This window comes from Condylura cristata, unplaced genomic scaffold, assembly GCF_000260355.1.
Source record: "Condylura cristata isolate star-nosed mole 26May11 unplaced genomic scaffold, ConCri1.0 scaffold00027, whole genome shotgun sequence".
NCBI lineage: Eukaryota > Metazoa > Chordata > Mammalia > Eulipotyphla > Talpidae > Condylura > Condylura cristata.
The window spans coordinates 29,850,693-29,866,884 of NW_004567128.1; the positions used below are offsets into that span (position 1 = coordinate 29,850,693).

General features: G+C 42.5%; 1 protein-coding gene across 1 annotated transcript; it reads left to right on the forward strand.

Moving 5' to 3' along the window:
* Positions 1–222: 222 nt before the first annotated feature.
* Positions 223–6,400, forward strand: BMP15 (bone morphogenetic protein 15). Its single transcript, XM_004690047.2, has 2 exons — positions 223–550; positions 5,544–6,400. The coding sequence occupies exons 1-2, from the start codon at positions 223–225 to the stop codon at positions 6,398–6,400; spliced, it is 1,185 nt and encodes a 394-aa protein (XP_004690104.1).
* The last annotated feature ends 9,792 nt before the right edge of the window (positions 6,401–16,192 follow it).

Genomic DNA, 16,192 nt, shown 5'->3' on the forward strand with positions numbered 1-16,192 from the left:
TGCAAAGAGGCCAAGTTAGGAGACCTCCCTAAATCCAGGAGCTCCTCCAGAAGAAGCGACACAGCATCAGCCTGCCTGCCTTTCGGTTTTGTTTGTGCTGCTTTCTTGCCCTACCTTTGCAACTGTGGGGCCAGGATGTGGTTATCGGTGTGAAAGGAAAGGATCAGGGTGCGTCCTTTGGACGTGGGCTGGCGTGTATTGCTGAACGCCAAACCATTCAGGATGGTCCTCCTCCACGTCCTTAGAATCCTCATTATCTGGGGCCTGGTGCTTTTTATGGAACACAGTGGACAAATGACCAAGGAAGGGCAGCTTTCCACTGCCCGCCTGGCTGAAGCGCCCACCTTGCCCTTGATTTGGGAATTGCTCGAAGAAATCCCTGGCAAGCCGCAGAGCAAGCCACGGGTCCTAGGGCACCCTTTGAGGTACATGCTGGAGTTGTACCAGCGTTCAGCTGACAAGCTTGGGCACCCTAGGGAGAACCGCACCATCGGGGCGACCATGGTGAGGCTGGTGAGGCCCTTGGCCAACGTGGCAAAGCCCCTCAGAGGTGAGTTATTGTACCCTGCTGTGATTCACTGGAGGGGAGAGGAGAGGGGTTCTGTGAGTTCACCGTCAAGCTTTATTACCTGGGAGGTGGGCTGCTTTCTCAAACTTGGTTTTCAAAGGATGGCAAGCTTGGGGGCAGCAGGTTTCAAGGCTACTTCCGTTTAGCGTCCCAACTTCAAACCTTGGCCTTGGGGCCTGCCTGAGGACAATTGAGTGGTGTGTCAGTAGCTCCTGCCTTTCAAAGAAAACCTTATTACTGGTTACATCACTGAACACAGTTAACTGGGAAATATCCAGATCATTGTGGAGGGTTGTTTTGTGTTATTTTATTCTTAGAAGGCAAAGAGGACAGGATGCTGAGTTGGGGAAATGTATTGGTTATCATAGAACAATTGGCATAATCTTTATTTTTTTTATCTCCAAAAGGGTAGGTTCATTATTTAAAAAAGGAAGAAAGAAAGGCTTGCAGAGACACCAGCAGGCAGAAAGAGCTGGCTAGATGCAAGGAGTCCATCTTGGAGAGTACTCCAATTAGCATAATATTTAAAGATAAAGGAACTAAACCTGTAGAGGTTAAATAACTTGCAAAGATTACACAGACAGTGGGTGACAGTATTTGAGCTCAAGTCTGTCTGATTCTGAAGTCTGTCCTTAAATCTGTTTAAGTGTTGAACTGTAGCATCCCAACATCCTTATTTATGCAGTGTTTCTATTTCAAGCATGTTGCTACTTTGGATGTGTGGTGCCAAACATACTTTGAAGTTTTCTTTGTTCCCATTATGTTTGATTCTGTTTTAGACATCTTCATTAGGCACTTTTCCAGGAAAGCAGTGGGTCTTGAAGTAGAGAGTCTCTTTAGGGAATGAAATAGCTGTCAACTTTAAGGAAATCTTGGGTAACTGGTGAACTGAGTCTTGGGTCTTAGCTAATTTTGGAGACAATTGCAGTTTAAATAACAAATATTCCTTCTGGTTTAAACAACAAATATTCCTCCAGATAAGCTCTTACTGTGAGGCTACTGGGTGCCAGGCATTGGACAAAATACTTTGTAAACATTCTCTTCCTTAATCCTTACCACTATCACACCCACTCAGGTGAAGAAACTAAGGTTCACCATAACTTACTGTAACACACAGGTATTAATTAGTAGAGCTGGCTGTCAAAGCCAAGCTTTCAGGCTGCTGTCCTGCTCTACTGTCTCCTTATAAGTTTCAATAGACCACCAGAAACTCTATTTGTGTTGGGTATAAGAGGTAAATAACTGCTTCCCTAAACTTTAGACATTCCCACTGTAGTAGGCTGGGTGGCCATCACATATAATGTTACAGCATGACAAATGCTTTGAAAAATAGAAGCAGTAGATATCTGGGCTCTCCCCGGTGGCGCAACCGCTTAAAGCATAGTACATAGCCACTGCACCTCGAGTTTGATTCCTGGCCAGGGAGGTGACCTGCATGGTGTGGCAGACCTCTCCTGACCCACCTGCTGCACCCCTCAGCAGTGTACTGCATTGATCTGCTGTTCAGTTCCCCACTCTGCCTCTGGTGAATCCTCTCAACCAGCCCCCCCCTGCACTTCTTGCCTGTACCCCAGTTTTGTATGCATAAATAAATATTTTTTTTATAAAAAAAGAAGCAGTAGAGCTCCTAGGACTCCACGAAGTAATGGGTCAGGAAATGGAAGCAGGGAGACAGTTGGAAGGCTCGATTAGGAGGTAATATTTGAGCTGGAACTTATGCAGCATAAAGGCAGAGAAGAGAGAAGTGAATCCAAGTAAGGGTAAATAGATTGGTGTGGGTGGAGGTTTCACTGGACAAATATTTGGTCAGCACCTAATCAGTGCCAGGCATTGTTCTAGGTGCCTGCATGCAGATGTGATCAGGACAGGCTTATGTTGTCATGGGTGAGACAAGTAAACCCAAATGATTGCAAATTGTGAGCACTATGAAAGTGAAAATCAGGTTGTTTTCACAGAGAATATCACAGAAATCCTCTTTTTAGATGTGTTTGTCAAAGGAGGCATCTTTGAAGAGGTAACATTTGAACTGAGGTCTGTAAAATACAAAGTCAGGCCTGAAAACAGTAGGGAGAAGTCTAATTTAAGCAGGGAGAACAATGTGTGCAGAAGTCTAGATGGCCGAAACAAGCGCCACTGACTTGAGCAGAAGGGAAATCCCTGTGACTGGAGCCTCATGAACATCGTGGAAGGTGTCAGGATATGTGATCGATGAAGCGGAGGGATGTGTAGGCGGCCAGAAAGATCCGGACTTTGTCTCTAAGTATAGCAGCAAGCGCAAGTGGCACAAATCAAGTTTGTTTGCGCAGAGGGTGATTAGAATTAGGCCAGTTCCTAGTCTGACTGGGGGACATACTGGTATTTAGGGACTCAGAAGGATCTAGAAGCAGATGATAAGAGAGCAGGCCCTGGTCTTTCCATCAGGAGATGATCCAGCGGAATTGAACTTGCCAGGAGAGCTATGCCAGGTTCAAGCACACAGGACGTGTGAGTCAGCCGTTTCCTTGAAAAGTTCTGAGCAGACCCTTCCTGGCTCCAATCTTTAGCAACCCCGCCCTGCTCCAGGAAATAATGTTATGTCAAGGTCTGAGAGGAAAGGGCAGTTCCTTACCAGACGGCCTGCTCCCTGCTAAAGGTTGGGTTGGGTTCCTTTTCACACAGGGTGGGGTAGGTGTACGGGTGGGCCTTTTGGAAAGATTCTTGTAGGACTGGAGTGAGGCGTAACTTGAGAAAGCAAACAGTGAAAGCAAACAGCCTGTCATAGGTCTTGTGTGGGTGATGCCCAGTGGCCCAAACTTAGGGTATATTAAGCATGACTTGGAACCTAAGCTTTAAAAAATTTGTCCTGATGAATCAAGACACTGAAAATCTCCTGTGTTGGATTCTGCAAGCCTACTGAAGAATTCCAGGCTTGTGGTTCTGTGGAGAAGGATGATTAGATGAATGAGTAATAAATTAATGCAGAAATATTTAGTAATGAGATGTATGAGAACTAAGGAAGAGTTTTACACACACACACACACACACACAACACTTAGTTTTGTTTGTCTCTTTTAGAAATCATGCCATAATCTTTATTTCAGTATTTATATATTTTTACATCATTGTTCATTCTCCTCTTGGGGGTAATTTCCATAAAAGTCCCACCACCAAGACACCTGTGAACAGCACCACAGTCTACTGTGCTCTTTCTTCCAGTTTTGATTCTTTTCCTTCCCCTTCTCCTCCCTGCTGAATGTCTCCTACTTAATTTACCTGTTCATTTTGTCTTTTTTTCCCTCTGATCCCTTGCATGGTTTCCCTATGTTCCTGCTATAAGTGAAACCATCAAATATTTTCCTTTTACCTTCTTTGTGATCTTCGACATTTGCCAGATGGGGCACAGTCCACAGCTCTGCAGCCCAGCCTTCTAACCCTTTAACCACTGGGTGTCAGCATTACAGTTTGGATTAGAACTCTTAATCACCAAAAGGCAACTTCTAGTAGAATTCTTAGCAAACATAATATTTATGTCACCAAAGGCTTGTTGAAAATGGCATAGGGGAATGATGGCGCAATGAACGGGGTAAATGAATAATCATTCCCAGGCTGGAGAAGAGATTAATTGCGGGGGAAAGGGGAAAAAAGCCTAAGAAGAAAATATGCCCAAGAAGTGATTGTTAAAGTAGAGCAAAAATGACAGACCTGCACCCAATAGAGGGGGACAGACAAAATTACTTTGTGGCCCATCGGTCTTAATATTTAAAATAAGAGCAGCCCATATTCTCCAATACTGGACTGGTGCCCCCAAATGGCATCTGATAAAGATGTGATATGAGGACATGTTTCTTTCAAAAATTCTTAAAACATTTTTTATAACATAACATTGCATTTTAACATTATACAAGTTTCAGGTGTGCCTCATTATACATCAACATCTACATATATTAAATTATATCTTCACTAAAAGCACAATTCTATCCTTCACTAAACAATTGATCTCTTTTACCTGAATGACCCATACTCAACTTCCTTCTTTTCTGGTAACCACTACTTGAATGTTTCCCCTTGCTCTATATTCTCGTGAGATCTTGCCTCTTGTGAATTTGTCATAGCCAGACTGTGCATAGTATTACAGGTGTGAGGTGATAGCTCATTCCTATTTTGATTGCCCTAAAACGAGATTATGCATTTCCCTAATAATAAGAGATGATGAACATCTCTTCATGTGCCTACTGGTTATCTGTCTGCCTTCCTTAAAGAAGTTTCTGTTCAGATCCTGTATCCATTTTCTGAACTGGGTTACTTGGTGTTTTTGTTAATTGTTGAGTTATATGAGGAGTTTATATATTTTTCAATACTATGTGGTACGTGTAATTCTCAAATATCATCTGCCATTCTGTAGGTTGCTGTGTTGTTTGTTAAGGTGGTTTCTTTTGAACAATAAAAGCTTTTTCATTAGGTGTAGTCTCACTTGTCTGTTTTTGCTTTTGTTCCTCTGGCCATTTGTGTTGGTGGATGCATTCTAAATCATTTATCTCAATAATTCTCTTAATTGGTGACCCTTAATAGTCAACTAATAATAATGATTGAATCTCTCCCATGCACACAGTATATACACAACTAATTCTACATTAAGGTTAGTGCTATGAGCGATCTAAAGAAGAGACACACTTTTTCTTCTTGAGGTGCACAGACTCGGATTCAGATCTTGATTGTGCTATCCACTAGCTATGTGCCCTCTAGCATAGCTTCTCTGTGTCTCAATGCCCTTGTCTGCAAGTTGGGAATAGCTATCTCATAAGGCTATTATGCATACCTAATGCATGCAAAGGACTTAATATACCAGTCAGTTCTCCATACATGCTGGCTGTTGTTATGATCTTGAGTTAATTGTAGACCGGCTTACAGTTCTCAGTTTGTACTGAGTCATTATGTGAGAGAAATGCAGGCTATGAGGCAAGAAGCTAATACTCTTCTCTTGCTCCCTGTTATACAGGCCCCTGGCATATACAGACCCTGGGCTTTGCTCTGAGACCCAACCGGGTGGTGTACCAGCTAGTCCGAGCCACAGTGGTTTACCGTCACCAACTGCACCTAACTCAGCAGCAACTCTCCTGCCATGTGCAGCCCTGGGGCCGGAGAGACCCAACTAACCACTTTTCTACTTCAGGAAGAGCTTCCTCAAAGCCTTCCCTGCTTTCCAAAGCTTGGGCGGAGATGGATATCACACAGCATATTCAACAAAGGCTCTGGAAGCACAAGGGACGTAGGATTCTCCAGGTCCAGTTCGTGTGTCAGCAGCAAAAGGGTACTGAAGTTGTTGCACACCACTGGCGTGGCACCGCCTCCTTGGACATTGCCTTCTTGCTCCTCTACTTCAACGACACTCATAAAAGTGTTCACAAGGCCAAGATCCTCCCCAGGGGCATGCAGGAATTCATGGAAAGGGGTTCTCTTCTCTTGCGGAGGGCCCGGCAAGCAGGCAGTCTCAGGCCTGAGGTTCCTGGCTCCTCCCGGGAGCATGAGAGGCCTGAAGGTAGCCAGTGTTCCCTCCACCCTTTCCAAGTCAGCTTCCACCAACTGGGATGGGATCACTGGATCATCGCACCTCATCTCTATACCCCAAACTACTGTAAGGGGACCTGCCCTCGAGTGCTCCGCTATGGTCTCAATTCTCCCAATCATGCCATCATCCAGAACCTTGTCAATGAGCTGGTAGACCAGAGCGTCCCCCAGCCATCCTGTGTCCCTTATAAATATGTTCCCATTAGCATCCTTCTGATTGAGGCAAACGGGAGTATCTTGTACAAGGAGTATGAGGACATGATCGCCCAATCCTGCACTTGTAGGTGACAGCAAAGATGTAGTGAGGTCACATTTCCCAAGCAATTGGAGAAGGGTTGAAAATAAAGAAATAAATATCAACATTAAAGCTGCAAGTGTTCTTTTACCCATTCCATGATTTCTACTTCATCCCTTAAGTGTTGTTATATAAGCCTCTCCCACCATGTTATAAAAACTCTTCTGGCAGGGCCTCCCTGGTGGAGCAAGGGGTTAAAGTGCTGCACTATGAAGCAATCCTCAGCCACGGAGCATAAGCTGGATCCCCAGCCAGGGAGCTGGCCCACGTAGTGCAACAGACCTCTCCTGTCTTGCCCACTGCTCCCCTCAGCAGTGTATTTCAATCAATCCACCTTTTCTGTTCCCCACTCTGGCTCTGGTTAATCCTCTCGCCCACCAGACATGTGGCCTATACCCCAGTTCTTATATGCATAAATAAATTTTTAAACAAGCAAACAAAGAATCTCTACTGGCACCAAATACCAGCACAGGTCAGCCATGAGCCAGTGCTCTTGCTGCTTGGTTGAGACATTTCTTTTGCAGATGGCCCTCTATTGTCTTTTTGACTGTGACTTTGTCAAAAGCCCCCAGTCCATGATGCTACTTTAGAAATTGTCCCTCCAAGTATGGGGAAAGGGAGGACTCTTCCTAGAGTCCAACTTCTAAGGCTATTACAAGATTTGGGGTAAAGAAAACAACTGAGATTTTATATTCTTCCTTGCCTCTTATGTCCTAGAAACTAGTTTCTGATCTGTAAGTCTGCTTCTGAGTTTGGACCATCTGCTAAGATTAAGACTATCTTTTCTTAGGTGGGTTTGCGAACTTTTAGGCAATAATTTCCCACAGATCTTTTGTGGAATAGGAAGAAAGAAAAAAATTTTTTTCTGAGCTGTCAGAGTTTTCCTCTCAACCTCTGAACCTGGGAGAGGTACCTGGATTTCTGCCTATTCTAGGATGAAAACAGAAGCCTTTAATAGGCTGCCAGAGAAACTTGAGTTTCAAGGTGTCTGAGATGACACTACTTCAAACCCACCTGAATCTTCAGTGAAGAGAATAGCTGTTGCTGCTGACTAGGATTATATACTTGGAGTCATTTTGAGCTTTCTACAGAACAATAAATTTCACAAGGTGTTTTCTTGTTTCATGTAACACTTAAGACCCTGTTAATTGCCCCACAAAGAAAGTTCCCTGGTGGCTCAGAGGGAGGCTGGCAGTTGACCTGGTTGGGGATGCAGGTGGTGGGAGCTTTTAGTTGGGAAGCTTGAAGAAGTGTGGGGAGAAGAATGAAGTGGGCTGAGGTCTGTGGCTGACCTCATTCTGGGCTTCCCTGTGAACGTTCAGTATGGCTCTGGACATGGGATATATCCCTTATGAGGGATATGGGCTGCCTGTGTCAGGAGGCATGTGGCTCTTCCTTGACCTAGATGCTGCTTGCAGTGCGACTGTCTCCTGTTCCTATGCTGTATCAAAGTGATGGGGACAAGGCTATGCTGCAAATAAATCATTTTGTTGTTATTAAAAATAATCTTGAATGTTTGGGGGATCAAGAGAGAGTGGGTGTATAGAATATATTTGCTTTGTTCTCTTTAGCTGTGGCCAGGAGCTCAATCCTGATTATCAAGGACAGAGCTGGAAGCTCTTGGAAAATTCTGCTCTTTGCAGGCCACACATCAGGCCTCTCTGAGGGGCCCCAATGAGGCCTTTCCTCTACCCAACTATTCCTTGACTAGTCTTCTGGTTATTCTCAGGGGAATAGGGCTGATTTAGAGGTGGTACATACATTTGCCAAATGTGCATTCCTATCTCTTACCTCTCCATCATAAATGAATTCATTTTTACCACTCCCTTCTCAATAATTGGTTCCAGCTATACTATCTTACATGTCTATAAATCCACAAATTTTATTGTACTGTCTGAGGAGCTGCTCCTTAACACCTGCCTTTTTTTTTTTTTAAGCATTCATTTATTTGTGCATACCGAGCTGGGGTATAGGGCAGAGGTGCAGGGGCAGTGAGAGGATTCACCAGAGACAAAGCGGGGAGCAAAACAGGCAGATGGACGAAATACCTGCTGAGGGGAGCAGCAGGTGAGACAGGAGAGGTCTGTTTTGCCATTTGGGTCACCTCCTGGGTCAGGGATTGAACTCACACTGAAGAGGCTGCAGTTAGCTTGTAGTGTTACACCCTAACCCATTGCGCCACCAGGGAGGGCCTAACACCTTTCTTCTTTATTGTGTCTTTAGGAGTCAGTCCAGGAGTATCTTATTACCTCCTCAATGCCCCCATGACACCCCAGAATCAGGTGTTCCACAAACCATATAACAATACTTGCTTTCCTTTTACACACCATGGTATAAGCTTACTTATTTACTTATTTATGTATGTATGTATTTATGTATTTTGGCCAAAAGAATGAAGCTCCTTTTGAATTTTTTAACTGTGTTTTACCCATTTGTGGGTTACAGGAGCCTAACACAGAGTATGATCTTGATGATACAGAGGATAGTGATAAATATTACCTGGATAAATACTTTCTGACATGGAATATTTCTGTCCTCACACATTTTTGTTAATTTTCCATTAGAATAAGTGTGACATAAGATACTTTGTATTTAAACTAAGATTGTTAATTTTTCCCATTATTTAAAAATCATGTTTCAAATTAGAATGTGGCAGCTATGTTCTTAAGTAATGCATTTTGTAGCATTATGCAAGTTGCCATGGAGGAGGAAATGGTTTCCAGTCCCGCTGCTTCCCCAGCTCACCTGGGGGAGGCACAAATACCTAACAGGCCTGAATTGCACCTTGGTCACAAAACCAGCTTCTGGGCTCAGCATCTATGTTCTTTGGAATTTTCAGAAAATTACCTCAGCCTTGTAAATCCTGAATATATCTGAAACCTAATCAGTGTCTGGATGGTTCAGGGCTAATTGGCTCCATTATCCATTTAACCTTGAGTGTCAGAATACCCAAGAAAAACACTGGCAGGATGGGATCAGTTACAGCTGGTGTTACAGATTGTCTTGAAATGTTATTCAGCTCAGCACTTTATCTTTCAAGTTGGAGGTGTGCCTCAAGCCTTCCTCTGGGAGGAAGGAGATAGCTAACACTTACTAGTGAATGGAAGTCTATCTGCCCAGGTGTATGAGAAGAAATAATTCTGTGTCCAGAAAGGAAAAGCAGAGAGCAAAGTCCATGTGGTCCAACTTTCCCAGAAAACAGGCTACAGTTTTATTCAATATATATGGGTGCAAAAGGACCAGGCCTTAAAGCCATCTTCCACACTGGAACTCCTCCACTTTAAGCAGGTGGAATTTACCAAATATTTGGGTACTAATTTTGTAAAAGATCTCATATGTCTTCATTCAATTCTCCAAAAAGCACTATAAAGTAGAAGACATCAGAGTTTAAAAAAAAAAAAAAGCCTTCAGGATATAAACCACATACCATAAAGCCACCATTTTTGGAGTCCAAATTAAGTCCCATTTCACTGAGAACATTGCCAAGGAACCATCCATTGTAGAGGACCTAAGCTCCTCCACAAGGCTGTCACCACCTGCAAGGGTGTGTACCTCTACACAACCTCTGTTCCCCCTTCCCAGTGCCCCTGGCTGAACCAACAATACTGCTACTGGTCTACACTGTTCCAGACCACAGCCCCTGGGCTCCTCTTTCCTCCCTCTTCCTATTCAGTGCAGTATGCCTCTCAGTGTCCGTCCTGCTGGTCTCTGCTGTCCAAGGGATGAGCAATCCCACACTGTCCAGGCACAGTCATTCTGACAAAAGTTCCTTTAACTTTGTTCCAAGAACCACAGTCAACAGGGACCAGGTCTTTCCATTTCTTCTGCTGGCCCTACCACATCCATGCCCTTTGGCAGAGCTGACTCCACTGCTGCCAGGGCCTGCCATGGCAGTGCTGCTTGTGGTCCTGCTCTGCCACTGGCTGCTGGGCCCCAAGGCTAGTTCTGTGTGGGTCTGCTAGTCCTAAACGGCTTGTTCTTTTGTTACCTGTGGGCATTTCGGTACAAGGTCAGAACTGCCCAGTCAATCAATCATAGGAGCCAAACCTTACAAGGTGCCTTTCAAATCAACCAAGAGTTTAAAGAAGCTTGATCACCCCAGGAAGGCTATGCATCATGAGGTATTATTACAGGACAGGGAGAGAGGGGCACCCCTGAACCCCCAAACCTTCCTTCTCTAAATACGTTCTGCCATTCGCCACATCAAAACAAAACATAAAAGACCGTTAATGGAAAGGAACTTTAATACAATGAGTGTGAGATACAGAAAAGACAAAGAATATAGTTTCGAAATCAAACACCCAAAGTCACCCATCTCCTCATGGGTGAAAGTCCACCCAAAAGGGATTGGCCCACAGCAAGGCCTGAAAGCCTGTCACAAGTCTAAGACACCTTCTGGCAGGGACCCATAGAAAAGGGTCAGCAGTGGCCAGACAAGTCTGGGAGGAAAAGAGCAAAATCAAAATCAATATAAACACTGCCATAGTCAACCTCACCACGGGTCTCTCACCCATATCTGTTTCTTTCTTTTCTCCTCCTCCTCCTCCTCCTCCTCCTCCTCCTCCTCCTCCTCCTCCTCCTCCTCTCCTCCTCTCTTCCTCCTCCTCCTCCTCCTTCTTCTTCTTTTTAAGATTTATTTATTATTTAAGATTTATTTATGCATACAGAACTAGGGTACAGGCCAGAGGTGCAGGGGTGATGAGAGGATTCACCAGAGACAGAGTGGGGAGCAGAACAGGCAGGTCAACGAAGTACACTGCTGAGGGGAGCAGCAGGTGACCCACTTGCTGTGCTAAGTGGGTCACCTCCAGGGCCAGGTATCAAACTCACACTGAAGTGGCTGCGGCTAGCTTGTAGTGCTATGTCGTAACCTTTTGCACAACCAGGAAGAGCCCTCACCCACAACTGTTTCAACCAGTCCAAGACCAAGACCAAGAAGAAGAAAGTGCAATTACTTCACACGTCTCTGCTCCATGTGGCTCCCTCAGGTCACCTTCTGGCTCTCCATCCCGCTTCCTTCGTCTTCAGTCTTCAAATTCTTCAATATTCTTCCTTCTCTCTTCAGTTCCACCCTCCTTTTGGGTAGGGCAGGGAACCTGGAACCTCTCCCTTTCCTGGGGACCACCCTGTTACAGTTTGACTGAGAACGGGAGGGAGGGAACAAGGACCAATGTATGCCAACGGACCCCAGAAGTCCATCAGTAGAAAGTCCTGTGATAAGACTGAAAACCTGGGTGGGGACCTAGGGCTTGATCTCAGTGACAATACCGAGTCATCAAGCAAATGAGGAGTTCCAGGAGAGCAGACTCACACCCCTTGTTACTATAGAGAAGAGCACATGTTCTGGTTTTACCCCTCCCTTTTCTTGCTGTCTCTCTTCCCCTCATAACTGACGCTGTATGATTATTCTATCAATAAAAAGGCCCGGATCTTGCTCTTTGGCATCATCCTGCATCCTATAGCCTGCTCCACGACTCCCATTTGTCAGTGCCATGTTGTCAGCCCAATATGTCTGCACCAAGATGGTGAGGACTCAAGGTACAGGAAGGCCAGCAAGTCAGAAGACCAAAGCCACAGCAGACAGCATGCATACAGCATGCAGGCCTCTCCTCACCATCCCATTTTTAATTGGTTTGTTTCTTTTTTGTTGTTGTAAAAGTGGTGTGAAGTCCATAGGGATTGCAACTGAGATGAAAAAAATGTACAAAATGAAGAAAGATGTAAATATATATCTATACAGATATATATAATGAGATATATATATATATAAAACATAAAGAAAACTGTAAAAAAATAAAAGTCCTTTATATATTCCAGATATTAACTCCTTATCACATGTGTGATTTACAAATTTTCTCTAATTATTTGGGTTGGCTTTTAAGTTTCTAATTGGTGTCCTTTGAAATGCAAACATTTTTAATTTGGAAGACACCCACTTTCTCTTTTTATCTTTTATTGTTTATGTTTCTGTGTCATATTAAAAAGTACTGAATAACTCAAGGACTTAAGACTTTACAACAGTGTCTTTTTCTCAGTTTTTTGAAGTTTTAGCTGTAATATTGAGGCACTTAATCCATATTACTTTGTTTTGCATATGGTGTAAAGGTCTAACTGCATTCTTTTGCGTGTGGATATCCAGTTGTCACAGCTCCATTTGTTGCAAAGATGAATCTTTCCCCATTGAATTGGCTTGACATCTTTCTCAAATATTGACCATAAAATATGAGTTTGTTTCTAGACTTTTGATTTTGTTCCACTGGTCCACATGTGCAGTCTTTTGTAAAAACAACACTGTCATGTTAACTGTTGTTTTGTGCAAACTTTGAAAATGGAAAATGTGACTCCTCAAATGTTTTCCTCTTTACAAGACTGTTTAACTTATTCTGGGTCACTTGTATTTTCACATGATCTTTTGGGTCACACAGTCAATTTCTAAAAAAAAAAAAAAGACAGTAGATTTTATTTTAAAATAATTACTTATTTTTAAAGATTTTTTTAAAGGATTTATTTATTTATTAAAGAACTGGCATGTAGGCCAGAGGTGAGGAGGTGAGAAAATTCACTGGAGACAGAATGGGGAGCAGACTAGGCAGATTTACTAAAATACACTGCTGAGGGGAGCAGCGAGTGAGACAGGGAAGGTCTGCTGGGCCATGTGGGTCAACTCCCTGGCTGGGGATCGAACTCATGCCACAGTGGCTGCTGCAGTGATGGGCTATAGCTTGATAGTGCTGTGTCTTTAACCCCTGCATCACCAGGGAGGCCCCAACAGTGGATTTTTTTCTGATTAGGGACTGTGTTGAATCTGTAGATAAGTTGAGATATTATTATCTTAATATTATCAAATCCCATGATTTATAAATATATATGTCAATTAATTTAGAACTTTATTATTTTTAAGTTTTGTCATTTTTCAGTATATGTGTTATGCTTTACATTTATTCCTAATTTTTCCTAGTACTATAAGATATGGAATTGTTCCCTAAATATCATTGTCAGGCCATTAGTCATTAGTGGATAGTGTATTCATTTTTACATATTGAACTTGTACCTCACTGAATTCATTTATTTCTGATGATAGTTTTAGTGAGTTTCTTATGAGCTTCTATATTCAAATTCTTATTATCTGTGAATACATGTAGTTTTCCTTTTTTTTAACAGGAAGGATTTTATTCTACCTTATTAATTTCTACAGGGATGGTATTTATTTCTTTTTTAAGCTTATTTTGTATATCCTTTACATGATTCTTCCTTTTTGTACAATGCATGTTTTCTCCTCTCAGGTGTAGGCCCTGTAAAATTCCCACCCCCAAGTCACCAGGGCACCATGACCATAGTCCTTTTGTAACAGGGTGATCCCCAGAAAAAGGGGAAGTTCTAGGTTCTCCATCCCACCCAGAAGGAGGGTGGAGCTGAGCAGAGAAAAAAGGAATCTGGAGAGGAGTCTGGAGAAAGAAGCAGGATGGCGAGCCAGAGAGCCAGAAGGTGACCTGAGGAAGGCATGTGGAGCAGAGAGACATGTGAAGAAAATGTGTTTGCTTCTTTGTCCTGGACTGGTTGAAACAGATGTGGGTGAGAGACACGTGGGGAGTTAGACTATGGCAGTGTTTATCTTGATTTTGATTTTGATCTTTTCTTCCCAGGCATGTCTGACCATTTCTGACTATCTTCTCATGGGACCTAGCCAGAAGGTGCTTTAGGCTTGTAGTGGGTTTTCAGGCCTTGCTATGGGCCAATCCCTTTTGGGTTGACTTTCACCCATGAGGAGATGGGTGACTTTGGGTGTTTGATTTAGAAACTATATTCTTTGTCTTTTCTGTATTGCACACTCATTGTATTAAAGTTCCTTTCCATTACAGCTTTTATATCTTGTCTTGATGTGGCAGATGGCAGAACCTATTTAGAGCAGGCATGTCTTAGGGGTTCAGGGGTGTCCCTCTCCTCCTGCCCTGTAACACCTTGATGCTCTTCTCTTCCCTGATTTGATCCCTCTCCATCCCCTTCCCTGCAGAAAGGATGCCCTTTTTTTCTTCCCTAGTTGTTCTGGCTAAAACTGCTAATACAATGTTGAGTAGAAGTAGTTAAGAATAGACATTCTAATCTTGGTCCTAATCTCAGTATGAAAGTACTGAGTCTTTCACCAATAAATGTGATGTTAATTTTTTTACATAGATACCTACCCAACCTCAACACTTACACTATTTAACACAATGTGGCATTAGTGAAATAATAAACAAATAGATCAATGTGACATTATAGGCCCAAGAAAAAATCCACACAAATATATTCAACTGATCTTTGACAAAGATTCAAGGATAGCTCAATAAATAAAGAATAATCTTTGCAATAAGTGCTACTGAATAACTGGACACCCACAGTCAGAAAGTGAATGTAGACAAAGACCATACAATTTTCATAAAACATAACTGCAACTGGAGCATAGACATAAGTTGTATGTCATTAAAATTAAAACTCTGAGAAAGACACTATTAAGAGAAAATAAAGACAAACTACCAGCTAGAAGGAGGCATATTTGCAAAACTTGTATTACATAAAGGTCTTGAATCCAAAACACACAAAGAACTCAAATTATAAGAAAACAAAAAATTAAAAATAAGCAAAATACAGAAATAGAAACTCACTGAAGAAGTCATAGCTATTGTAAATAAACATATGGAAAGATGCTCACATCATATGTTATTAAAACAATGAACAACTGGGGACCTTCTTGGTGGCTATCACTGCTATGGCCTGATTTCGATCCCCAGCCAGGGAGTTGTCCCACATGGCACAATAGACCTCTCCTGCCTGGCCCGCTGCTCCCTCAGCAGTGTATTTCAGTCAATCTGCCTGTTCTGCTCCCCACTTGGTGTCTGTTAAATCTTTTCATCCCCATATATCTGGCCTACACCCCAGCTCTTATACACAAAAATAAAAATAAATTAAAAAAAAAGAAACATATCACTACACACCAGTTAGAATGGCTAAAACCCAAAACATTGGCAGCAGTAGTTGCTGGTAGGAAAGCAAAATAGTATTACTTTGGGAAACAGCCTTGGCAGTTATTTACAAAGCTAAACATAGTTACACCACACTACCCAGCAATTATGCTTCTTTTTTCTTTTTTGTTTTAAAGATTTGAAAATGTATTCCACACACAGCCCCACATATGAAAGCATATATCACATTTATTCATAAATGCAAGCTTAGAATTATCCAAAGTGTCTATTAATATATAAATAGATAGACAAGTTATGGTACATGTTTGCCATGAAATATTATTCAACAAAAAAAGAAATGAACTAAAAAGGCATGAAAACACATGGAGCAACAGTAAATCATTTTGTTAAGTGGCTGAAACTAGTCTGAAAAATGCTAAAGAATGTGTCATTCCATTCATATGACATTCAAGAACAGACAGAACTATATGGTGAAGAGACCAGTGGTCACCATCATTTCAGGTATGGGGGGTGGTGAAAACATAGAGCACAAGGGAGTTTTTGAGCAGAAACCCTGTGAGGTATTGTAGTGGTAGATACATGGCATCATGTATTTCTCAAAACCTATAGAATGTACAACTGAAAGCATGAACCCACATATAAACTATGGGCTTCTGTTAATGCTTCCACATTAGGTCCTCACTTGTGATAAATGTACCACACACTAATGCATGATGTTAATAAGAGGGGGGAACTGTGAGAGGTGGTAGGGAGGGAGAAAGAAACAATGGTATATGGGAACTTTCTGTACTTACACCTCAGTTATTCTCTAAAACTAAAATTGCT